Source organism: Pleurodeles waltl, chromosome 11 (genome assembly GCF_031143425.1).
Source record: "Pleurodeles waltl isolate 20211129_DDA chromosome 11, aPleWal1.hap1.20221129, whole genome shotgun sequence".
NCBI classification, from domain to species: domain Eukaryota; kingdom Metazoa; phylum Chordata; class Amphibia; order Caudata; family Salamandridae; genus Pleurodeles; species Pleurodeles waltl.
The window spans coordinates 904,109,892-904,137,287 of NC_090450.1; the positions used below are offsets into that span (position 1 = coordinate 904,109,892).

Sequence of the window (27,396 nt, forward strand, 5' to 3'; positions counted from 1 at the left end):
CAGGTGAGTGGCAAATCTGGGAAAAGGTGCAAAACTCCTCTTCAGCCGTTTCCTGTTGTGAGCACCCTTTTTGAGCAGGTGGGTCTCCACATTGTGGGGCCTCTGGATCCCAAGACAGCCATGGGAAACAGGTTAATCCTGGTCTTGGTGGACCATGACACCCGGTACACGGAAGCTACCCCTCTGAGGACAGTGACTGCGCCCACCGTGGCCACCGATCTTTACCCGTGTGGGTTTCCTCAAAGAGATGGTATCTGACCAGTGTACCAATTTCATGTCATTGTGGATGAAAGCCATGTGAAAGGTGTGTGGTGTTACCTACAAGTTCACAACTCCTTACCTCCCCCAACGTCATGGGGTTGAATGGTTCAGCCGTACCCAGGCGGTCATGATTATGGGTCTCTCAGAAAGCATGAGCCGTAAGTGGGACTTCCTGTTACCATGCCTGTTGTTTGTTTACAGGTAGGTACCGCAGAAGGGGGTTGGCTTTAACCCTTTTGAACTACTGTATGATCATCGTGTGAGAGGCCCTATCAGTTTGGTGAAGGAGGGGTGGGAGCAAACTCCCAAGAAGCCACACAAGGATGTATTCAGTTACATGCTAGCCTTCTGGAACCAGAGAGCCCGCTTCTGGAAGCTTGCCCAAGAGAATCTGGAACCTAGCCAGGAGGCCTTGAAAAGCTGGTACGACCAGAATACCACTCTGGATGAGTTTCACCCTGGCCAGAAAGTGTTGGTGATGGCCCCCAGTAGAGCCCTGTGCTCTCCAAAACCTTTGGTCTGGGCCTTTTGAGGTGAAGGAGCTCAAGAGCAGTGTCACCTACCTGGTGGATATGCAGACTCCTAGGAACCCTTTGAGGGTACTGCACATGAACTGCCTCAAGCCGCACTTCGAGAGGTCTGAGTTGACCAAGCCCTTGGTCACAGATGCTGGCGTGGAAGAGGAGAGTGAACTTCACCCCTACCTCCTGTCTTCTCAAGAACAGGATGGGATTGGAGGAGTGTGAACCTATCTCCTACTCTGTCCCTAGAACAGCACAGGGACTATTGCCAGTTACTGGTACAGTTTAGCTCCATGTTTTTGCTCACCCCTGGAGTCACTCAATGGTGTACCCGTGACTTTGACACTTGGGACATCCTAAGATTTTAGGCACAAGTCCTGCAGGTTGAATGATGGATGAGAAACAGCATCAAAAAGGAAGTCTCTAGGATGATGGAGTTAGGGGTGATTGAGCACTCCAACAGTTCTTGGACATTCAGACATTCTGCCAGGAAAAGAAGAGCTGGATGCTGTATGAGGTGTAGGAAGCTGGCTCTGTATATACTATACCAAAATGAGATATAGCGTGCACAGAGTTCAGGGGTTTCTCCAAAGCTTAACAGAGGCTAAAGTAGATATTACTAAGGCTCTCTTTTGTGGTAGTGTGGTCGAGCAGTTAGGCTTATCAGAGGGTAGTGCAAAGCATTTGTTGTACTCACACAGGTAATAAATGAAGCACACACTCAGTGACTAACTCCAGACCAATTGTCTCTACAAAGCAAAAATATGTTTTGTTACTTTATTTTTGCATTTGCCGGGTGGTAGTGAGTGAATCCATGGAGGTGGTCATGGGGTGGTGCCAAAAAAGACTGTCGAACAGGGCACCACCAGTGCTAAAGTAGGCCCTGCTTACAGTTCCAGTCTCCGAGGGTTAGGATGTCCACAGGTTTGGGTTCAAGTTAACCCCAAACACCCACCACCAGCAACACCGAGCGGCCGGGTGCAGAGGTCAGAGTTCAGGTAGATTTAAAATGGGCTCATATGGAGACTGCAGGCCCTCTGAATCAGGCCTGCTTGCCCGTAAGGTCATGCATCTTCTGAGGGCAGAACGGGGGGGGGGGGTTAGGTGAGCACCGGGGTAGACCACATGACAACACTAAACACACACCCTCAATGGCACAGGCGCGCCTGGGTGCAGGGTGCAAACACAGCGTTGGGCTCCAATGCTTTTCGGTAGGGGTACTCTGGTAGTCACAAAAATGCTGCAGACTAGGTCCAGCGGGATCAGTTCCAGAAAACCACAGGTTGGACAAGGAGGAGAGCCGCCTGCTGGACGTCACTGGACCAGTGGTCGGATTTCCCAGGGCCTGGGGGCTGCAGGCGCGGGGGGGGGGTACCTTTAGGGGTCAGGTATCTTCGTCCGGTTCTCTCGCAGTCAGAGGGGTCCTCCAGATTTAGGCTGCAGGCATTGTCATGTTGGACAGGAGGGGTCAATCCAGGGTGGACACTAGGTCCGAATCGCCTGGGGACCAGCTTCTGTTGATTTGGCCTCCTAGAGACGGACCGTGGCATCAGGTCCAGAGTGGGCAGGACTCACGGATACAGGGTGGTTCTGGAGTCCTTTGTTGGAGTTTCTTTCTGGACAGGGCCACTGTCCATGGGAGCTCTTGGTCCTCTGGGGTGCAGGCAGTCCACTTGAGGCTTTTTTAAGAGGTCGCTAGTCCTGCAGGATGGGTCACCTTTTTTGTAGCAGGGCTTCAGAAGCTGGAGACAGGCCTGACAGACAGCCAGACAGCAATCCTTCTACTTTCTTCTTCTTGTCTTCTTGAGGTCGCCAAGAATCTGGCTAACTAGGTTCAGGGGAGCCCTTAAATCCTGGACTTAGGGGCGTTACAGGGGTCGGAGGGCAGTAGCCAATGGCTACTGTCCCTGAGGGTGACTACACCCTTTCTGGTGTCTACTCCCTTTGGGGAGGGAGACACAGTCCTAACCCTATTTGCCCCGTCCTCCAAACCAAGATGGATGATCTTGCAAGGAGGGGGTCACTTCAGCTCTGGACACTTTAAGGGTGGTCCAGCTGAAGTGGTCACTCGTTGTTTTATCTAATTTATTCTGCCAGACTTGCCGCCAAAGTGGGGCTTTGCCTGGGGGCCTGCCATCTCCACTAGTTGGAGTGCCCTGCGGCACCTTAACAAGAGACCTGAGCCTTTCAGGCTCACCGCCAGGTGTTAAAGTTCCTGTAGGGTGGAGGTGAGAAGCACCTCCACCTTGTGCAGGCTTTGTTTCTATCCCAGAGAGCACGAAGGCTCTCATCCCATGTGGTCAGAAACTTGCCCGGAAGTGGCAGGCTGGTAAAGACCGGTCAGTCCTGCACTAGAAGTTTGGCTAAATATGTATAAGATGTCCTCTGGGTGCATTTTTCAATAAATCCAACTCTGGCATCTGTGTGAGTTTATGGTACTGAGAAGTTTGATACCATACTTCAGTAAAGCTACTATGGAGCTGTGGCGTTTGTAATGACAAACTCCGAGCCCATATACTCAGTATGGCCGCACTGCACTTACAATGTCAAAGAATGGGCTTAAACACTGTAGGGGCATATTGCTCATGCAATTATGACCTCACCTGTGATATAGTGCACCCTGCCGTAGGGCGGTAAGGCCTGCTAGAGGCGTGACTTACCTATGCCACAGGCAGTGATTTGTGGGCATGGCACAATGAGAGGGGTGCTATGTCGACTTTGTCTTTTTTCTCCCCAACAGCACATACATTCTGCAGTGGCAGTGTACGTGTGTTTGATTAGGAGTCTCTAAGGGTGACGCAATAAATGCTGCAGCCCTTAGGTACCTTTCCTGGCCACAGAGCCCTTGGTACCACTGGTACCTTTTACAAGGGACTTAGCTGTGGGCCAGGGGTGTGCCAGTTGTGGAAACAATGGTACAGTTTAGGGAACGAGCACTAGTGCCGGGGCCTGGTTAGCAGCATCCCAGCACACACTCAGTCACGTTAGCATCAATACCAGGCAAAAAGTGGGGGGAACCATGCCTAAAGGGGCACTTTCCTACAGGAGAGGCTGCCACTCTTTCGGTTGCTTTGGTGTGCTGGCCTGCTACTTGATGCTTCTGTCCCAGGAGTGAAAGGACTGGACTTTTCTTTCTACATCCTGCTTCCAAAGGTTCTCCAAGGACTTGCCTCTTGGTAAGAAGTCTGAGACATCAAAGACTTCATCTGCCAGCACCTGGGTTCTCTTGCTGAGAGCCCCGACTTGTCAAGTGGTGTCAAATTCAATTCCTGGGCCCTTTGGGAGTGAGTTCTGGTGTAACCAAGAAAAAACAAGCACATGGACTCTAGAGTGTCTTCGGGACCGGCGCCACTGTCTGATTCCTCACTGCTGCCTGTTACGGAGCTGTGGTCCCCGCTGAGTGCAACGACCGTGACCGGCGCTGCATGCCTTATGCCGCTGCAGGGCCTTCAAAGTCTCACCACAGTGTGAGTCCCATGTCTCTGACATCTGTGACACCTGACTCTGGCGCAGCACCTATGGCCCCGTGGTGTCATCGTGACACTGCGAAGTCGACGCTTTGTGTCTTGACCTGCTTGATTCATCGACCCCCGCCTTGTAAGGAACAGACACCTCACCACTGACGTCGCATCACCTCCTCTGCAACAGTAATGAACATACGCCTCACCTCCCCTGCCTAGCAGTAAGGAACCAACGCCTCACCTCCTGGGTGGCATGAAGGAACCAACTCCACACCAGCACCAATGACTCCTCATCTCCCCGACTCCATGCAAGATCTTTGTTTCTTTGTTTTCCAGGGTACTGTATCTGGGGTCCGTGCAACTCCATGACTGACCCGCTCTCCTTCGTGAGTAGCATTTGACTGTTGGGTGCAACACCATCAATACGTTGTGAAAGCCCAGTTAGAGCCATTGGGTTTCTAAGCAGTATACTAAGATTTAATCTTTGAAAATTCGTACTTTTGCTAGTGTATGTTTGATTGTAAATATTGACTATTTTTCTGAACTTTTTTTGGTGATTTCACTGTGTTACTGTCTTTGTACAAATACTTTACATATTGCCCCAGAGATAAGCCTGACTGCTCATGCAAAGCTACCAAAGGGGTCGGCAGGGGTTATCTTAGTTGTGTGACTCCCTTACCCTGACTAGAGCAGGGATCCCTACTTGGACAGGGTGCAAACCACTGCCAACAAGAGACCCCATTTTTAACTAGGAGTATTTGTTTTGTATCTTTTTTCATTATTTTGTTAAATTATGCTGTTCAGATTTGTAGAGCGCAATATCATCCAGGCGGGTATCCTGGCAATGAGTAGGTGTGAGTCTAGCCACACCTATGAACTAGGAGGACTACTAGAGAAGCAAGGCCTTCAACTTCTTTTAGAATTCAAGAAGTGAGGAGGAGGCTCGTATTTGAAGCAGGAGGCAGTTCAACACTTTAGGAGTAATGTAGGAGAAGGCTCTACTGACAGATCTGATTTTCCATATGCTTGAGATTTGTGCAAGTAGGAGGCCTGATGAGAGGAGGTGTCAGGAAGGTTTGTGAAAGCAGGTGCAATTGTTGAGGTATGCTGGGCCAGTGTTATCTACTGCCTCGAATGTGTGGGTGAAGAGTTTGAATTATGCTCATTTGTGAGTGAGAAAACAGTAGAGCTCCTTCAGGTGTGGTGTGAGTCCAGCATGGGTGGCCGAGAGTGTTATTAGCTAGCGAGTTCTGAATGGTCCGTAGCCGCCTACTGAGTTTTTTTGTTGATCCCGGCATAGAGGGTGTTCCCATAGTCCAGCTTGCTTGTGAACAGGGTGCGTGTGACAGTTTTCTAGGTGCTGGGAGGGAGCCATTTGAAAATCTTCCTGAGCATCTTTAGGTTATAGAAGCATGAGGTGGTGAAGGGATTGACCTGGACAGTCATGCTGAATTTACTGTTGATGGTGTTCCCTAGGTTCGTGGCATGTGTGGTACAGGGTGGGTGTCCTCACTCTTTTGAACACTTGGTGGAAGCCCATGGTGACTGCAAGGAAGATGTAAGTGGAGTGGAGACGCAGTGTCCTAATAGAATTTGATAATGCCGATGCTTTTTCCAGTTTTTCATGATTTATGGTTTCTTTTTTAGGAAAGTTGCTACCTTTTGAAACTTAACCCGTAAAGAAAAAAACCCCAAAGAACCAGCCTCAATTGATCGTTAGCTGTCCGCACCATATGTAATGTTTTTGAACCCTCCTCCTGTGAATGTGGAAGATGTCTTCTCTTTTTGGCTTTTTTAACATGGTAAAAATGTGCAGTAATCTGAGCAATGTCATTTCTGAAACTGCTGATGTGCTAGCAAATATCCTAGGATGTAATGTGGTGGGATGCTATGGATTTATAGAGTTGTCTCAGCCCAATTCATTGAGTTTTACAGTATCAAGCCAAATCACATTAACTCAAGGATGCAGACTCCCCACATTTTGGGGGTGAGGTATTACAATCATTGTTTTAATTCACTGCTTACAATCCTGATTGGCCCATATTCTGTCACATGCATTTGAACATTGTGCTGCATTTTAGTGTTCTTGTTTTACCTGCCTCATACTATACAGATTTTTGTTTTCCTTTCAGACCGATGCTGATAGTTTCTACATGGCATGCAATGGGCGACAGTTTAACTCTATTGAGGAAGATGTTTGTCAACTGGTGTATGTAGAGAGAGCTGAAGTTTTCAAATCAGAAGACGTATGTTTTCTTTTTATTCAGTGTGGGTCAAACTAGATATACAAGTCATTTTCTAAATTGTTTTGAACTGCATACTGTGTTCGGAAATACAGCATACTTTGTTTATGTGAATGTTAACTTCGATTGCAAACCTCATACTTGTAGTTTTTACAGTCTATGCATTTGTAGGACCGTTAAGGAGATAAGTCTGGGTTTTATATGCATTTTGTATACAGACCATGTAATAGAGAGGGGCAGATAAGAATTTGCCAGCAATGTAACCTTACCTTGCTCATAAGAAGAGACTACTTTCGTTTGGATCTGTCATTTTTTGGGGCTAATTTGGGATTTATGCAGTTGTTTTAGTCTAATTTATGTGATAAAGTACACTTTAGATATGCATACAAACCATGATGCAAATGTGTAATCTACAAATGCCCAAAGCCTTGTTCACATTCCCACCTGTCTTTCGGTCTTTCTCTGCATTCATTATATTGGACACACTCTGTCATACAAATTATATACACCTTACAGATGAAGTCTCTTGATAGTATGAAGACAAATAATAACAAATGAAATCTGCTTTTTATGAAATAAACTACATCAGATTGATATGCACAAAGAAAGATCAATATCCTCAAAAAATGGGAGTTATTATAGTTGTTGAAGTATGGTAGGATCTGACGTTGCCATGATAAGTATTGGATTTAATATCTGTTGGCCTAAATTAATTTTTTTTAATTCTCATTTGAAGGGTGCCAGCCTTCCAGTAATGGATTTGATCGAACTCCCAAAGTGCACAGTATGCTTGGAGCGAATGGACGAATCAGTGAACGGTATTCTTACAACTCTATGCAATCACAGTTTTCACAGCCAGTGTTTACAACGTTGGGAGGATACAACGTAAGAGTGCTTTTCTCTATATCACATGTGCGTTTTCCTTTGTGCATATTTATCAAAATTGTGTACCTCTTTTCTGTTGTAGATGTCCTGTTTGCAGATATTGTCAAACCCCTGAGCCCGTGGAGGAAAATAAGTGTTTTGAGTGTGGAGTCCAAGAAGTAAGTGGGATTCAAGTGAATACATCTGCTGCAGAAATTGATTTTGCTTCTGAGCTACTATTGAGCCATGCAAAATTGACTATTGCATCTTGTGCCTCGTTTATTCTTTTCCTCCACCTCAAGTCGGTTTGCAGCCTGAAACCATGCCTATCCAGCAAAAACAAGGAATGATGGGAGAGAGACTGTTAGAACATAGTGTGAAGCACAGATAAGCATTTTAAAGCTGTCTTAAGAGAACCTGACAAACTGAATTGGGTACAATTGTCATTTGTTGCAAGGAACATGCTATCTCAAATAGCAGCCTCGACCTTAGCTTGTTGACAACTAACATTTAGTACAACAGATCTCTGGTAGAAGTTCCTGACATGGGTACAAAAAATTTCAGTAATAAAAGTTTGGTAAACAGAGATTTGCTTCATATCTGTATAAATTTCTTTTTATGTGTTGGCAGAATCTTTGGATCTGTTTAATCTGTGGACACATCGGATGTGGACGGTATGTTAGTAGGCACGCTTACAAGCACTTTGAGGAAACACAGCACACATATGCAATGCAGTTGACAAACCACAGAGTCTGGGATTATGCTGGAGGTAATGTTCGAATACTGGTACACTGAGTTTGCCAGACTTAATTGCTTATAGATATTTTATTGAAGATGGAGTCTGTACTGAATCTTGTTGTTCCCCTCCCACCTTAAATTGAATTCCATATATTATTGTTTCTGGTAAATTTTATATTTGTATTTATTAAAATGCTTATTCACATTAAAATTGTGCATACAAATGATTTTTTTTAGCCATGAACAATAGTTATTACATTCTGTAAAACAACACTCTTTGCCTACCTTTTTTTATCCTCACTCTTCCACAGAGCAGAATGATGGGGGTAGTGAGAGAGTTGTGGAATTGAAGACAATTTACATTTATTGCTCTGCTTGATTTATTACTTCAACTTAAGTTTGGAATCAGTCTCTGCGTCTGGCTCTTTTTTTTTTCATTGCCTCTGCTTGTTAGTCAACAAAGAAAGCTCCGTCATCGCACCCCAACTACGGAAGATCATCAACAGCTCCTTTGAGTCCGCCACCTTCCTGGAGAGCTGGAAACACGCCGAGATCAACACCCAAAGGACCTCAAGAACCTCCGGCCTATCTCCCTGCTCACCTTCCCGGCAAAAGTCATTGAAGGCTGTCAACAGACAGCTAACCCGCTTCCTCAAGGAGAACAGCACCCTGGACCCTTCCCAATCCAGATTCCGCAGCAACCACAGCACCGAAACTGCCCTCATCCCCGCCACCGACGACATCAGACCCATACTGGACAGCGGCAAAACCTCTGCCCTCATGCTCCTGGACCTCTCGGCCGCGTTCGACACCGTCTGCCACCACACCCTACGCCCCTGCCTCAGCAATGCTGGAATCCGCGACAGAGCCCTGGACTGGGTCACTTCCTTTTTTCACCAGCAGAACCCAGAGAGTCAGCCTCCCCCCATTCCGCTTGGAGGCCACCGAAATCATCTGCGGCATACCTCAGGGTTCGTCACTCAGCCCGACCCTCTTCAACCTCTACTTGGCCCGCTTGCTAACATCGCCCGATCCCACAACCTCAAAATCATCTCATACGCCGACGACACTAAGCTGATTCTCTCTCTCACCAAGGACTCCGCCAAGACCTATCTCCACGAAGGAATGAAGGCCATTGCTGAATGAATGAAGAGCAGCTGTCTCAAACTCAGTTCGGACAAGACGGAAGTCCTCATCTACAGGCCCACACCCTGTGCATGGGATGACTCCTGGTGGCCTGTCACTCTTGGAACCACTCCGACTCCCACCGACCACGCACACAGCCTCTGATTCATCTTGGACCCCTCACTATCCATGACCCAGCAAGTCAACGCCATCTCCTCCTCCTGCTTCTACACCCTCCGCATGCTCTTAAAGATCTACAAATGGATACCCACCGAAACCAGAAGAACAGTCACACAAGCCCTCGTAAGCAGCAAGCTGGACTACGGCAATGCCCTCTACGCAGGAACCATGGCCAAACTCCAGAAAAGGCTGCAACGCATCCAGAATGCCTCCACACGCTTCATCTTGGATATCCCCGCCACATCACAGACCACCTGAAAAACCTGCATTGGCTCCCAGTCAACAAGAGAATCGCCTTCAAGCTCCTCACCCACACTCACAAAGCACTGCACAACACTGGACCAGAATACCTCAACTGACGACTCTTCTACACCCCGACCCGGCATCTCCGCTCCGCCGACCTCGCAACCATCCCACGCATCTGCAGAACTACAACCGGCGGTAGATCATTCTCGCACCTCTCCGCCAAAACGTTTAACACTCTTCCCACCCACCTGTGCCAGACCAAAGACTTCCTTACCTTCAGGAAACTTCTCTAGACCTGGTTGTTCGAGCAGTAGCAGCACCTCCCTCCTCCACTCCTCAGCGCCTTGAGACCCTCATGGTGAGTAGTGCACTTTACAAATTCCCGATTGATTAATTGAACCGCACCAGAAGTGACGTCCCCATCACATATATATTGGCCCCATCTTGGTGTGCTGACATCAGTTCTTTTCTTTCTGCGCCAGTTAGGGCAGATCCAGAGAGAGCTACCCTTTGTCACTCTTTAAGGTTTTGTTTTTTTTTGTTTTTGTTTTTTTACATTTGGTTAACCTCTTTTTTGAGGTTTTTTTTCCTCCTGGTGTGTTAAGGGAATGTCTTAGAGGAAGACAGGTTTTAAGCTGTGTGGCCCCTGCCTTGTCAGTTACGGACCCACACCTTGTCTGTCTGTGGTGTCTGGAGCGTGACCACGACTCCAAGTTGTGCTCTGAATACTGGGCCATCCCCAGGGAGGAGTCCCTAAGGATGGGTCCCCAAACCTGCTAGCGGCCCGGCAGGCAATTCATTGGCGGTCTCGGTCAAGAGGTAGGACACAGGACCGCTCCAGGAGCCTCAAGCCCTCTTCGTTCCAGCCAAAGTCATCAGAACACTTGGGTAGGAGGCACAAGAAGTCGATACGTGCTCCGACTTCTCCTTGTCCGTTGGGCGACGCAACAAAGGAACGTTAGCGTTTGAGGCATGGCTGTTCGGAGCCTTGCTACAGGGCCGATTCTGGCTTTTCCAGGAGACAGAGCGACCCCGCTTTTATGAAGCCATGCGCCGCGTCTTTGAGCAGGTCGAACTCTCCGGAACGCCTTCAGGCCCTGCAGGGTTAAAGGGGGACCAATCTGGTTCTGTGCCGACGGCATCAAACTCTGCTCCGATTGGCCCCTCTGGAACTGATCATGGATCCCGACCTGCACCAGTCGTGCCGCCAAAACCTTTCACAACGCTGATGCTCCCAGCACCACCAACACCAGCCCCATTTAGATCCCAGAATCTGACACGGAGCTGGAGCGGAGTTGGCCAATGCCAATGTCGGTGCCAACAGGACCTGTGTGTCCTAGGTCGGCGCCTCAGCCTTACTCTGAAGGGCTAGTCCTCTGGGAAGAAAGGGAAGGGGTCACTGGACCCTTTCGAATACCAGTCAGATGATCAGGAAAATATGGACTGGTGTGAGGAACTGGGTGATGCCAGCAGACTGCACATGTCTCCAGATACTGGCATGCTTTCTTCCCCTACTGTGGCTATGGAGGAGCGGAAGGTACTGGAATTTGAGTTGCCCTTTGTGTTAGTCAAGACGAACATCTTGACAGAGGTGCTGCTACCTTTTAACAAAACACTTGCGTATGTCGTTTTGGGTACCTGGTCCAAACCCAGCACTGGGGTGCCTGTGAGCAGGGTGATTGCCTTCCGCCATTGCCCCACACCCCGGGACCCATTTTTCCTCACACAACACTCTACCCTATAGAGCATGGGGAGGGGGTGTCCAAACTTCTACCTCCCATGGTGTGCTCTCTGCCGCTCCCATGGACAGGGAATCTAAGAGTCTGGATAGCTTTGGCGAGAAGATGTTTTCTTCCACTAGCTTTGCATTGCAGTCAGTAAACATTGCATGCTTATTGGGCCGCTATTCCCAGACACTGGGACACGGTTGTGCAGGTGCTGCCACAGGTCCAAGAGGGCAGAGTGGTTTCGTCAACAATGGCACTTAGACATCTTTCCTGGCTGAGAATGTCTGGCTTTTCAGGGAATGTCCAGACTTCCCTCGTGGACATGTCCTTTGATGGCAGCTGTCTCTCTGAAGACAAGGAAAACTCTGCACTGAAACCCTTTGAGGACTCACACGATAGTGCCAAGTCCTTGGGCCTCTCAGCTGTCCTGCGTTCTGAACCTGCCTTTCGCTCCTTTCCTACGTAAGGGGCATTCAACCACCTGAACTGTATTCAAGCCACCATCCCACGCCCGCTTCCTATCCTCAGTGTGGGCGAGGGCACAGTTCCTACTGACCCCACAGGTCTCAGGCCTTGAAAAATCTACTTGTCCAATCACTATAGCAAGTGAGATTTTATAAGGTCGAGCTATTTTTAGGACCTGCTGGTTCTGTTCTGGGGAGTGAACCTGAGCTGGAAAGGATCAGGTGTTCGGTTCATTCAGAAAATGAATGAGCAATCAAGATGCCTTTAAGTCTTGTTTTATCTTGACACATTTGCTGTCTGCTTACGGACAGAGGTCAAATGTCAGTTTGTCTTTTTACTGCGTGCTGCTTATCTTTTCCTGAAAAATTGTGTTTACTTTTTTCTTTTACTACAGTTAGATGATTTGGTAAAGTGAGCTTAGTGACAATCGTTGTGAAACAAAAATCTGTAGGATGTCAGTTTTATTTTAACAATCAGCTTTTAAATTGGTCGTAAATAAATAGTACAAATATTTTAAAATATATCACGAATTACAAATGCACTTTTTTTGTAATTCAGAAGCATTATGCCAAGATTTAAATAGGAGCAAAACAGATCAGAACACTTTTAATTGGTGATGTCCAAATGACAAATATTTGCTGAAACTCGATTTCTAAACATTACTGTTTGTACACTATATAGTTTTATTAGTAAAACTGCATGTCTCTTGGTCATTTTGTGGCTAAAGCAATATAAAATGTGTTGACTGGAAATGACAGTATGCTACCACTTCATGCTTTAGTTATATATTCATTAAAAGTGATAGTTGTGAACCATGATTAGAGAAACATTCTTGCCCTGTCCTAATGACAACGCTGTTAATGAACTAAGAGCATGGACAAATTAATTATGAAGCAGGAGAGGTCAACATTTTGCTGCAGAGTTGAGTAAAACATGTGGCAAGAAAAGGCAAGCTATGCAGCATAATGCAGCACATTTTGCAATATTAATATGTCATTATTTTGTCATTTTTAGACTTAGTCAGACACTCTGGGCATTGGGTGCACCTCATTAGTACCACTATAACACCCAATTATAGCAATCAGCAACAGTAAGGTGACCAGTCCAGCTTTGCAAAGGGCCTTTCACTGCTGTGTCATTGCATATTTAATAACACTTGAACTGTTCGAACTAAAAACATTTTTTTTGTTACAATCTGCAGATTATGCAGCAGATGATAGATTATGTGGCAAATACAGGAAATCTGTAATTATCTGAAAATCGCAGCAGCCGCACAGTTGCATAATGCCAGTGTCCCTGGCTAAAAGGCAAGTCAGAGGTCATGTGTACCTAATATGTAGCTATATTTGTATTATATGTGGAGCAAACATTTAGGGCCTGATTACAACTTTGGAGGAAGGTGGTAATCCGTCCCAAAAGTGATGGATATACCACCAGCCATATTACGAGTCCATTATATCCTATGGAACTGGTAATACGGCTGGTGGTATACCTGTCACTTTTGGGACGGATTAACACCTCCTCCAAAGTTGTAATCAGGCCCTTAGTCTATTAAACAATAGTTTTTTTGTGCAGCAGACCTGCTGCACCAACATATTTAAGGGTGCTATCATATGTGATAAAGAAGAAAATAGCAACTCAGTGAATTAAAATATTTGCCTAGGATTCCATAATTCGAAACCAGTTAATGGGTAAAGAGCATTACAGTTCGGTTGAGCAGATTATTTAAATCACTAGACCTGCAGGTCCGGTAACAGTTTTATGATTTTTCAAGGCCTGGGTCGGGTGGCCAGGGGTGTGCTCCAACCAGCACCACCCCGGTGCTGCAGCCTCCAAACCCTCCTTAATCTTGCCCTTTTAGCTCATGGGCGTCCAGTTAGTTAATCTGCCATCATCTCCACCACTGGCAGTCCATAACATCGGACAGGTGGGTTCTTCAGATCATTTGGAGAGGTGAGAGCCATTCCCTCCCCTTCGAATTCTCACTGCCATAAATGCCTCCAACTTATTACTGGTTGGCGGAGGATCATTTTTTCTTGCTCCTCCAGGACGTCATGGCTCTCTTGCCCAAGGGAGCCATAGAGAGGGTTCCCAAAGCCAGAAGTAGGCTGTGGTTGCTGTTCCCGCTCCGTTCTGGTTCCCAAAACAACAAGGGTCTTCATCGTATTCTAGATCTACAAACCCTTAATCTCTTCCTCAAAAAGGAGAAATTCAAGATGCTCACATTGTCTCGGGTCTTGCCTGCCCTGGACCCAGGAGACTGGATGGTAGCGTTGGGCTTGTACTTTCACATTCCCGTCCTGCCTGCGATTTACGGTAGGCCAGGAGCATTTTCAATTCACTGTTCTTCCCTTTGGCCTTACCAGCGCCCCTTGGGTGTTCACCAAGGTGATGGCGGTGGTCGCAGCACATCAGCAAAGATCAGGGGTACCAGTCTTCCCCTATGTCTACGATTTGGCTGTTGAAGGCAGGCTCGCCCCAGGCTGTTGTCTCCCACTTCCAGACTACGGTGAACCTCCTGTATTCACTGTGGTTCACTATCAATGTGCCGAAAAGTCACGCCTGACTCCCTCCCAGATGCTCAACTTTCAGTGGATCTGTTCTGGACATGGTGCAGTTTCGAGCTTATCCTCCTGAGCGAGGAGTCCTGAATATTTAGGCGACGATACTGATGTTTCAGCCTCATCCTGGATTTCAGCGAGAATGACTCTGAGGCTGTTGGGCCTCATGGCCTTCTCCATCCTGCTAGTGACACATGCTAGATGGCATATGCAGGCCCTGCAGTGCGACCTGAAGTTCCAGTGGCACAACATCAGGGGAATCTCTCAGACATGGCCCTGTTCTCAGAGGAAACTGCAAAAGACCTGCATTTTTTACTAACAACCACGATTGGGTCAGAGGCAGACCCCTCTCCCTTCCACAAATGGATCTCACAGTAGTGACAGATGCGTCACTCCTGGGATGGGGTGGCACCTGGGAGAGGTGGAGATCAGAGGAATCTGGTCTCTGGCGGAATCTGGATTCCACATAAAAATGCAGGAGGTCCATGCAATCCAAAAGGGACTGAAAGCCTTTCTTCTCTCCATCAAGGGAAGGGTGGTTCAAGTGTTCACAGACAACACTGCTGTGTAGTACTGCAACAAACAGGACAGGGTGGGGTAGTGGACCCTTTATCAAGAGGTTCTGCATCTCTGTACGTAGCTGGAACAGCAAGACATATCCCTGGTGGTTCACCATCTGTAAGGTTCCCTGAACACCAGAGCGGACAATCACCTAGCCGATCACAAATAACATCTCTATCCGGAGGGTGGTGCAAGGTCTCTTTCAGCAGTAGGGAGAGCCTTCGTTAGATCTGTTCGTCTCTGCAGAGAATGCGCAATGTCAGCAGTTTTGCATGCTGGAGTTTCCAACGCGGCTCTTGCTCTCAGACGCTATTCATCTCAAGTGAAGCTCAGGCCTCTCCTGTATGCCTTTCTGCCCATACCACTCCTGCCAGCTCCAAAGCTGCAGGCTTTGTCATCCAAGCCTCCATTCGTGTCCATTTTTCCAGACAAACTGGTGCTTCGCACTAAGGCCTCTTTCCTGACGAAAGTGGTAACACCATTTCATTTGGGCCAATATGTAATCTTGCCCACTTCCTACGCTCTGTCACATCCCTCAAAAGAAGAGGAGCAACTCCACCATCTGGACCCAGAAAAGTGCTGCTGTTCTACGTTGATCGCACACAAGTTCTGGGTAGACCAAATTTTTGTGGGGTATGTTGGGGTGAAGATAGGTTGAGTTGTGCAGAAATGGACCATCTCTTGATGGGTCGTTCTCTGCATCAAAACCTACTACGCATTTGCCATGCAGCAACCCCCTGGGTGCTTGCACGCTCATTGTACCAGAGCCAAAGCTGCAACCACTATGTTAGCTCATGGAGTCCCAGTCCTGGACATCTGCCTGGAAGCAACGTGGACTTCCCTGCACCTGTTTAGCAAACACTACTGCTTGTACAGTCAGGTCCGCAGGGATGGGCATTTACCCCGTCGGTTCTGCAGGCTGCAGGACTTCTAGTTTAAATTTGTCCACAGACCCACCTCCAGGGATGCTATTGTTGGGATCTACTCAGAGGTAAGGAATCTGTGTCTAGAAGTCTCTATCAGATGAAGAAGTTACTTACCTTTGATAATGCATTATCTGGTAGACAATATCTAGGCACATATTCCTTACCGATCCACCCATCCTCCCTGCTCTGCGGGCAGATTTCTAGGGTTAGGGATGATCTCTTTCGGGGCCGTAGTTTGGACACACCAAAGTAAGTGCATTTCATGGCTCCGCACTCCTGACATTGAAAGTCGTGAAAAGTAACTGATGTCAGCGCGCTGAGTTGTTGCTTATATAGGTGACGCGGATGTCACTTCGGGTGCGGATTCCGTCACATGGAGCCGGACGACGCCAATTATTGGCGCACAGGGGTACTGCTCAGGAAAAATCTTCCAGATTTAGTCTTGACGTCTGGGAAAATTCAAAGGTAAGGAATTTGCGGGTAGATAACGTTTCCACCAGATACTGCTTTACCGAAGGTAACTAACTTGTTCATTAGGATCCTGATCATGTTCTAGAATTCATGCTGACAGCCAGGAGGAGACTCTAAAAAGATTGTCATCCACAGAATAGCTGCGGCATGCTTTATCATGGCTAGTCTTCAGCCAGAAGAATGGTACATCTGGATGGACTTGACATGTGTATCTGTGCATTTGATAATCTATGTCTAAGAGATCCTTAATGATTTTTTTGCTTTAAAATGACCTAGTGGTATATGCCGTTTGATGCTTGTATTAGTGGGCCCCCTTTGTATGGTTAAAAACACACAGACATACAGGTTGACCAGGCAGTGGGCTGGGGATGATTAGTACTTCAACATCTGGATTTCTAAAAGTTAAAGCTGTTGTATTTGCCCAGGTGGTTATACAGCCTTCATCAGGACCAAAGAGCCCTAGTAATTAATTTATTTTATGAACGCAACTGTAGGTATTTTGTGAAATTGATAAACATTCAAACATGCATGCACTCAAGCATACTTAGACTCCAAATGGAGTAAACCAGTTTGTTCTCTGTGGATGAATGGATTAAAAAATGACACCTTTAGAATGTTTTTAATACGATAATTGAGCAACCTTCATTGCACACATAAAGGTGACGTCGTCTTTTGCAAAACACTCCAAGTGATATCACAACTAACCACACATGGTGCTGTGAAGTGATTGGCAATTGAGACACAACACAGTAAAACTCAACATAAATACACTTATGGCTGTAGGGCTCAATTACTGGACAACTCGCTCACTGCTTCATTTGGAACAAAAAAAGATCTGTCCTTATAGTCACACCCTATGTGCCAACAGAGAAGATGGCCCACTATGTGTGCTAAAGGTTATTTCTGTTGTGCACATCCCGCCATCTAGTGTTGGGCTCGGAGTGTTACAAGTTGTTTTTCTTCGAAGAAGTCTTTTCGAGTCACGAGATCGAGGGACTCCTCCCCTTTCGGCTCCATTGCGCATGGGCGTCGACTCCATCTTAGATTGTTTTCTTTCCGCCATCGGGTTCGGACGTGTTCCTTTTCGCTCCGCGTTTCGGTTCGGAAAGTTAGAATCTCTGAAAATTTGACGGTATTGTTTGCGTTCGGTATCTGGTTAGTTACAACAGATCGACACCGAATTTTGAAGAGCTCCGGTGACCCTTTGGGGTTTTCGATCCCCCGGTGGGGCCTGGTCGGCCCGACCACGTGCATCTTCAAGGCTAATGGAACGGACCCCATTCCGTTTCTGCCCCAAATGTCACAACAAGTATCCTTATACAGATCAGCATTTGGTCTGTAACTTGTGTTTGTCTCCAGAACACAAAGAAGATACTTGTGAAGCCTGTCGAGCGTTTCGGTTGAGGAAGACATTAAGAGACCGAAGAGCGAGAAGACTACAAATGGCGTCGGCGCCGACAGGACAAAAACACTTGGAGGAGGAAGAAGAAACCTTCTCCATCGAGGATTCGGACTCGGACGAGGTCGATCCCGAACAGACGCCAAAAACCGTAAGTAAGACGTCGACAAATAAAACTCACGGAAAGACCACTAAAGCCCAGGGGACGCCACCGCCAGCAGGCCATGGCTTAACCCGAAAAATAGGTGACCGACCATCGGCACCGAAAAAGGGCACGCATGTGTCGAAGGCATCCGACTCCGGTCGAGATACCGGTACAGAGCAATCTCGGCACCAAGAGGACGGCACCGAAGCGAGCCGGCATCGAGAGACCGGAACTCCGAAAATTAAAAAAGTGTTGTCGGAGCCGAAAAAGACTGCCGAAAAAGTTTCCATACCGAAACATCCGGCCTCGGAAACGAAATCAAGTTCCTACACAGAGGAACAGGGACTGTCCTCACAAATGCAAGGACATAGGTTCGGACAAGAACTAGAGTCAATGGAGCCAGATTACACTCAAAGAAGGCTCCACATCCAAAAAGACACATGGAAGATAAGTACTCTTCCCCCAATTCGGATGAAAAGAAGACTTGCCTTCCAAGATAAAGACAAGCAGCCACAGGCAAAGGTACAAGACAAGTAACCCCGCCACCATCTCCACCACGCTCAACACAACCATCACCGGTAGCCACTCCACCACTGATGCAGTCTCCAACTCATACTGGAATGAGTCAGGATGATCCCGACGCATGGGATCTTTATGATGCGCCAGTATCAGATAACAGCCCGGACTGTTATCCAGCGAGACCGTCACCACCTGAGGACAGTACAGCCTACACACAGGTGGTGTCAAGAGCAGCGGCGTTTCATAATGTCACCCTACATGCAGAGCCTATCGAGGATGACTTTATTTAACACACTATCGTCCACACATAGCCAGTACCAGAGTCTCCCTATGCTACCTGGAATGCTAAAACACTCCAAACAAGTGTTTCAGGAGCCTGTGAAGGGCAGGGCCATAACTCCAAGGGTGGAGAAGAAATACAAGCCGCCACCAACAGACCCTGTATACATCACGCAGCAATTAACACCAGACTCTGTGCTAGTAGGGGCAGCTCGCAAGAGAGCAAACTCACACACCTCATGAGACGCACCACCTCCAGACAAGGAGAGTCGAAAGTTCGACGCTGCGGGGAAAAGGGTGGCAGCACAAGCGGCCAACCAATGGCGCATTGCCAACTCACAGGCATTGCTGGCGAGATATGATAGGGCTCATTGGGACGAAATGCAACATTTCATTGAACACTTGCCCAAAGAGTTCCAAAAAAGGGCACAACAAGTGGTGGAGGAAGGACAAAGTATCTCGAACAATCGGATATGCTCTGCAATGGATGCAGCGGATACAGCTGCTAAGACAGTAAATACAGCAGTGACCATAATGCATACATCAGGATTCAAGCCGGAAATACAACAAGCTGTGCTGAATATGCCATTTAATGGACAACAGTTGTTTGGGCCGGAGGTGGACACTGCTATCGAAAACTCAAAAAAGACACAGATACGGCCAAAGCCATGGGCACACTACTCCCCACAGAGCAGAGGCACATTTTGTAAATCACAATTTCGAGGGGGGTTTCGAGGACAAAGCACGGAACCCACAACCTCACAAACAAGGCCCACTTATCAGAGCCAATATCAGTGGGGAAGTTTTCGGGGACACTATAGAGGGGGATAGTTTCCAAAAAGTAGAGGGAAGTTCCAAAGTCCCAAAACTCCACAGAGCAAGCAGTGACTTCGACATCACAAATCCCCAACACATAACACCAGTGGGGGGAAGATAAACCAAGTTCTACAAACAATGGGAGGAAATAACAACAGACACTTGGGTCCTAGCAATTATCCAGCATGGTTATTGCATAGAATTTCTAAAATTCCCTCCAAATGTCCCACCGCAAACACACAATATGTCAAAACAACACATGGATCTTCTACAAATGGAGGTCCAGGCGTTGTTACATGAAGATGCAATAGAACTGGTACCTATTCATCAGAGAAGAACAGGAGTTTACTCGCTGTACTTTTTCATACCCAAAAAAAGACAAAACTCTAAGACCTATATTAGATCTCAGAACATTAAATATCTACATCAAATCAGATCACTTTCACATGGTGACACTGCAGGACGTAATCCCATTGCTCAAACGACAAGACTACATGACAACACTAGACCTAAAGGATGCATACTTCCATATACCAATACATCCTTCACACAGAAAGTACTTAAGGTTTGTATTCCAAGGGGTACATTACCAATTCATAGTGATGCCATTCGGGATAACAACTGCGCCAAGAGTTTTTACAAAATGCCTGGCAGTAGTGGCTGCTCATATCAGAAGGCAGCAAATACATGTGTTCCCGTACGTAGACGATTGGTTAATCAAAACCAACACGCAAGAACGGTGTTCACAACACACAAAGTATGTCATAGAAACACTCCACAAACTAAGTTTCTCACTCAACTACAACAAGTTACACCTTCAGCCGTGTCAAACACAGCAATACTTAGGGGCAACAATCAACACAACAAAAGGGATTGCCACTCCAAGTCCACAAAGGGTACAAGCATTTCACAATGTAATACAGGCCATGTACCCAAAACAAAAGATACAAGTGAAGATGGTGATGAAACTACTAGGCATGATGTCCTCATGCATAGCCATTGTCCCAAACGCAAGATTGCACATGCGGCCCTTACAACAGTGCCTAGCATCACAATGGTCACAGGCACAGGGTCAACTTCAAGATCTAGTGTTGATACACCGCCAAACATACACCTCGCTTCAATGGTGGAACAATATAAATTTAAACCAAGGGCGGCCTTTCCAAGACCCAGTGCCTCAATACGTAATGACGACAGATGCCTCCATGATAGGGTGGGGAGCACACCTCAACCAACACAGCATCCAAGGACAATGGGACACTCAGCAGAGACAGTTTCACATAAATCTCTTAGAACTACTAGCAGTATTTCTAGCGTTGAAAGCATTTCAACCGATAATAAACCACAAACACATTCTTGTCAAAACAGACAACATGACAACGATGTATTATCTGAACAAACAGGGAGGAACACACTCGACACAGTTGTGTCTCCTGGCACAGAGAATATGGCATTGGGTGATTCACAACCACATTCACCTAATAGCGCAGTTTATTCCAGGGATTCAGAATCAGTTAGCAGACCATCTCTCTCGGGATCACCAACAAATCCACGAATGGGAGATTCACCCCCAAATAATAAACACTTACTTCCAAAAATGGGGAACACCACAAATAGACTTATTTGCAACAAAAGAAAACGCAAAATGCCAAAACTTCGCATCCAGATACCCACAGGATCAGTCTCAAGGCAATGCGTTATGGATGAGTTGGTCAGGGCTTTTTGCATACGCTTTTCCCCCTCTCCCACTCCTTCCATATCTGGTAAACAAATTGAGTCAAAACAAACTCAAACTCATACTAATAGCACCAACTTGGGCAAGGCAACCTTGGTACACAACACTACTAGACCTATCAGTAGTACCTCATGTCAAACTACCAAACAGGCCAGATCTGTTAACTCAACACAAACAACAGATCAGACACCCAAATCCAGCATCGCTGAATCTAGCAATCTGGCTCCTGAAGTCTTAGAATTCGGACATTTAGACCTCACACAGGAATATATGGAGGTCATAAAACAAGCAAGGAAACCAACGACAAGACATTGCTATGCAAATAAGTGGAAAAGATGTGTTCATTACTGCCATAATAAACAAATACAACCCTTACATGCATCTGCTAAAGACACCGTCAGCTACCTACTGCACTTACAAAAGTCAAAGCTAGCTTTTTCATCCATTAAAATACATCTCACCGCAATTTCAGCTTATCTGCAAATTACGCACTCAACATCACTTTTTAGGATCCCAGTCATAAAGGCTTTTATGGAGGGCCTGAAAAGAATTATCCCACCAAGGACGCCACCAGTTCCTTCGTGGAACCTTAACATTGTCTTAACACGGCTCATGGGTGATACAATACTTAACATAGAAAGTAGCATTTCTAATTGCTATCACATCTCTAAGAAGAGTAAGTGAGATACAAGCATTTACCATACAAGAACCCTTTATTCAGATACACAAGCATAAAGTAGTTTTACGAACAAATCCTAAGTTCTTACCAAAAGTCATATCACCGTTCCACTTGAATCAAACAGTAGAACTACCAGTGTTCTTTCCAGAACCAGATCCTGTAGCTGAAAGAGCACTACATACATTAGACATCAAAAGAGTGTTAATGTACTACATTGACAGAACAAAACAAATTCGAAAAACAAAACAATTGTTCATTGCTTTCCAAAAACCTCATACAGGGAATCCAATATCCAAACAAGGCATTGCCAGATGGATAGTTAAATGCATTCAAACCTGTTATCTCAAAGCAAAAAGAGAGCTGCCTATAACACCAAAGGCACACTCAACTAGAAAGAAATGTGCTACCATGGCCTTTCTAGGAAACATTCCAATAACTGAAATATGTAAGGCAGCCACATGGTCTACGCCCATACGTTTACCAAACACTACTGCGTGGATGTGTTAACAGCACAACAAGCCACAGTAGGACAAGCAGTACTACGAACTTTGTTTCAAACAACTTCAACTCCTAAAGGCTGAACCACCGCTTTTGGGGAGATAACTGCTTACTAGTCTATGCACAGCATGTGTATCTGCAGCTACACATGCCATCGAACGGAAAATGTCACTTACCCAGTGTACATCTGTTCGTGGCATGAGACGCTGCAGATTCACATGTGCCCACCCGCCTCCCCGGGAGCCTGTAGCCGTTTGAAGTTGATCTTGAACATTTGTAAATTTGTAAATATATCGCTTTAAACCACATTATGTACATACATATTTACTCCATTGCATGGGCACTATTACTATAATACACAACTCCTACCTCACCCTCTGCGGGGAAAACAATCTAAGATGGTGTCGACGCCCATGCGCAATGGAGCCGAAAGGAGAGGAGTCCCTCGATCTCGTGACTCGAAAAGACTTCTTCGAAGAAAAACTACTTGTAACACTCCGAGCCCAACACTAGATGGCGGGATGTGCACAACATGTGAATCTGCAGCGTCTCATGCCACGAACAGATGTACACTGGGTAAGTGACATTTTCCATATATATATATATATATATATATATATATATATATATATATATATATATATATATACACACACACACACACATATATATGTATATGTTTTCAATGGCATGTGTAGCTGAGGATACACATGGGTTGCATAAGTCCGCCATCTAGTGTTGGGCTCAGAGTGTTACAAGTTGTTTTTCTTCGAAGAAGGTTTTCGAGTCACAGGATCGAGTGACTCCTCCTCTTGGTACTACTGCACATGGGCATCGAGTCCTTTGTTAGATTGTTTTCTTTCCGCCGTTGGGTTCGGTTGCGTTTCCTCTCGCTCTGGTACATTTCGGTTCGGTATCTTCTGAACTTGCTTCTAACTTTCTATAAACGTCTGTGTAGTTTTGTTCACGTTTTCCACTCTTATATTCGTTCCGATTTCAATTGTCGGGGTCGGTTCTGATGGATACAACTACCTGTGGATTCCTCACCTAATGAATACTCCCATGGCGCCAGCATTCGACGGAAATCTTTTTACTAGTCTCTGCACGTCGACGAGGACGTCACTCTAGCCCACGCGACGCCGTCTGACGTCATACAGGCAATAAGAGGTCCTCGACGACGTGCGGACGTCAGTTCCCTTTTTTCCGTGCATTCGAAACGGTTATCTTCGAGGGAGCAACTGTTACTTTTTTGGTTACAGTGTATTTTTGCTGCGTAGTCTTTCGCTGTGGTAATAATGTCGCAGAGAAAGTCTGGATTTAAGCCTTGTCGTGAGTGTGGAGGCAAGATGTCGGTGACGGATCCTCATTCCGATTGCCTTTGGTGTTTGAGCTCCGACCACGACATCTCGACTTGTGATTCATGCCAGCACATGAATCCAAAGGCCCTCAAGGAACGTGAGGCGAAGCTGTTTATGGCTAAATCGAAGGAGAAGCATCACAAGAAGTCTTCTTCTCCAAGACATCGGCGTCATCGAGACTCCCGGCGCCGTAGAGAATATCGGCGTCATTCGAAGGAGACTCGTTCCAGGTCTTCGGATCGGCGCCGAAGGACATGGGAGATCAGTCCCACGGTTACGCCGCATCCTTCGACGCCGTTGCCCTCTCCGGCGTCTCCAACTTCACCTGGACAGGCGTCGGTGATTGAGGTATTGGAGCCTCAGGTGTTTTCTCCGGCGCAGACGTCGAGGCCGGCGTCGGGGTCGCCTCCGAGACAGGCACCTCAGTATCCGGCTTTTCCCACCCCTGGAGCCGATAGTTCCGCATTCTTGAATGCGATGTATGCCATCTTCCAACAGATGGCTCCAGGGGGTGCTCCGGCTGGGCCTTTGGCCTTTTCTTTGGGTGATCCTGCGCCTCTTCGGCCGGCACCCTTTATGCCCTTTCTCCCTTTTGGGAACGTGGGCTCGGCGCCAGTGTCGGCGCCGGTGGCCGCTCCGGTGGCTTCAGAAGGATTGGCCCCGGGGATTTCCATCCCGTCGACGTCGGGATTTCGGCCTGTGACTCGGTGGGTCCATCTGCTTCAGCTGCTCTTTTGTCGGCGCCGAAGTTACCTGTGGCGCCGGACGCGGCGTCGGTGGCTTCTGAAGATCGGCGCCGATCTTCGACTTCGGCGGAGGCATTGTCGACTCCGCGTATTGAACAACGACTTCATTCCAGGAGACGTGCTCTCCGTATATTAGAAGAGCAGGAGTACCAACGAGCCCTGGAGGAAGGAGAGCTAGAGGACTCGGGTGATGGGCTGCGTGGACTGGAGTCGGCCAGTGGGCTGGACACTTCCCCTGAGTGGGATCTTTCGTCCCCGGGGGAATATACTGAGGAGGCTGCTTTCTTTCATGCAGTGGTACGGAAGGCAGCTAGTTTTTTGGACCTGCCTTTGCCGGTGGTGGAGGCTAAACAAAACCTTTTAACAGAGGTGCTACATCCGGCCTCAGCTGCGGCGGAGCCTCTGTTGCCATTTAATGACGCTCTGCTGGATCCGGTGTTAGAGGTGTGGAAGAGGCCGGTATCTTCCCCAGCAGTTCACAGAGCCGTGGCCAGGAGGTATCGGGCGGCTCCGACTGACCCTGGGTTTCTATCTAGGCACCCTACACCGGAGAGCTTGGTGGTGCAGGCCTCCTGTTCATCCAAGTCAGCGCCTGGTTCTTTCCCGACGGTGCCTGGGGACAGAGATTCAAAGAAGCTAGAGGCGCAGTCGAAGAAGATTTTTTCGTCCTGCAGTCTGGCGTTAAAAGCCACCAATGCAACCTGTATCCTGGGGAGGTATATTCATGCTCTGATGGATGACATTTCCTCATCGTTTACAGAGCTTCCCCAGGGTCTTTTGGATCTTGTCTCAAATGCCCAGGCTGCTGCGACCCAGATTATCCAGACGGGACTGGATACCACCGACTCTGTAGCCAGAGCAATGGGCACAACTGTGGTGGCAAGGAGACAGGCCTGGCTCCGTAACTCAGGCTTTTCTGCAGATGTACAGTCCACATTGTTGGATCTCCCGTTTGATGGGGACAAACTGTTTGGAGCCAAGGCTGATTCGGCCTTGGAACGTTTTAAGGAAAGCAGGGCCACGGCTAAGTCGTTAGGGCTCCAAGCTCCTTCTTCCACGGCCTCTTCCAGATTTTTCAGGAGGTTTCGTGGATTTGGGCGTGGCTCTTCCTCCTCTTCCTTTCGGGGAAGATATCAGCAACCTGCCTCTTCCCATCCCTATAGATCTTTCAGGGGGAGAGGTAGGGTCCGCACCAGAGGAGCCTCTCAGCAGCACTCTGCCTCTTCCTCATCCTCTGGCGGGGTGCAGCAGGGGAAGCAGCCTTAGGCTTCCACCATTTCTCACTCACTCCTCTCCTGTAGGGGGAAGATTACAGCATTTTCTCACCAAATGGAAGACTGTTACAACGGACACTTGGGTTCTCAGTATTGTGGGAAAAGGCTACACCCTTCCCTTTCGGGAGTTCCCGCCCGCCCTTCTTATTGTTCAGAAGAATACCTCCTGTTGCTAGAACAGGAGGTACAAGCCCTCCTTTCCAAGGGCGCGGTGGAGTTGGTCCCAGATCAGGAAAGGGGTCGAGGATGTTACTCAAGGTATTTCCTGATTCCCAAGAAGGATGGTCGTTTGAGACCAATTCTGGACCTGAGGATCTTGAATTGGTTCCTCAAGCAGGAAAAATTCAAGATGCTGACCCTAGCACAGGTGCTTTTGGCGTTGAACAAGGAAGACTGGATGGTGTCTGTCGACTTGCAGGATGCTTACTTTCATATCCCGATACTCAAGTCACACAGGAAGTATCTCCGGTTTGTGGTGGGATCGCAACACTATCAGTTTGCGGTCCTTCCGTTTGGTCTTACTTCAGCACCTCGAGTCTTCACGAAGGTGATGTCAGTGGTTGCGGCAGAACTCAGAAGGAAGGGGATAGCAGTATTCCCTTACTTGGACGACTGGTTGATCAAAGCCAAGTCCCCGGAGCTTGTGTCGCATCATCTGCAGTCAACAACCCAGTTGTTTTTCGACCTGGGTTTTTCGGTGAACGAGCCCAAATCTCACCTAGAGCCCTCTCAGCGCCTCCTGTTCATAGGGGCAGTACTGGATACAACATTGGGTCGGGCCTTTCCTCCGCCTCAGCGGATTCAAGATATTCAGGATTTGGTTCCAATGTTTCAAAATGGAGCGGTAGTTCCAGTCCTCAAGGTCCTTCGTCTGCTCGGTCTTTTTGCCTCCTGCATTCTGTTGGTCACGCATGCTCGCTGGCACATGAGGGCTCTTCAGTGGTGCCTCCGAAGGCAGTGGTCTCAACACAAAGGGGATCTAGAGGGTACTGTCAAGATCTCCAGAGATGCTGCTGTGGATTTGAAGTGGTGGATTGCAAGCAACAATCTTTCACAAGGAAAGCCGTTCCAGCAGTCGCCACCAGTGGCCACAGTCATAACGGATGCTTCCACTCTAGGGTGGGGAGCTCATCTGGGGGATCTGGAGATCAAAGGTCTTTGGTCTCCAGAGGAACAGATGTTTCACATCAATCTGTTAGAGTTACGGGCTGTACGTCTGGCTCTCAAGGCCTTCCTCCCTTCCCTTCGTGGTCAGTCGGTACAGGTCCTAACGGACAATACTACCACGATGTGGTACATAAACAAGTAGGGAGGAGTGGGGTCGTACCTTCTCTGCAGAGAAGCTCTTCGACTATGGTCCTGGGCAAAGGACCATCAGATTTGCTTGATAGCAAACCATCTGGCCGGAGTCTTGAACGTGCGTGCGGACAGTCTCAGTCGCCATTTCTCGGCAGACCACGAGTGGCGTCTCCATCCAGATCAAGTCTGTTTAATCTTCCAGAGGTGGGGGTTTCCTCGGGTAGATCTGTTTGCCACTCGAGAGAACGCGCATTGTCCGTTGTTCTGCAGCCTCCAGTATCCGATGCAGGGAGCGTTGG

At 47.5% G+C, this 27,396-nt stretch overlaps 1 protein-coding gene across 1 annotated transcript in view; it reads left to right on the forward strand.

The window, feature by feature from the left end:
- BRAP (BRCA1 associated protein) overlaps positions 1–27,396 on the forward strand; it is a 218,404-nt gene that overhangs the window by 108,416 nt on the left and 82,592 nt on the right. The window contains exons 5-8 of the mRNA XM_069214836.1: positions 6,376–6,489; positions 7,223–7,371; positions 7,454–7,529; positions 7,981–8,119. Of these exons, the coding sequence (XP_069070937.1) occupies positions 6,376–6,489; positions 7,223–7,371; positions 7,454–7,529; positions 7,981–8,119 (478 nt within the window). The remainder of the gene's footprint in view (positions 1–6,375; positions 6,490–7,222; positions 7,372–7,453; positions 7,530–7,980; positions 8,120–27,396) is intronic.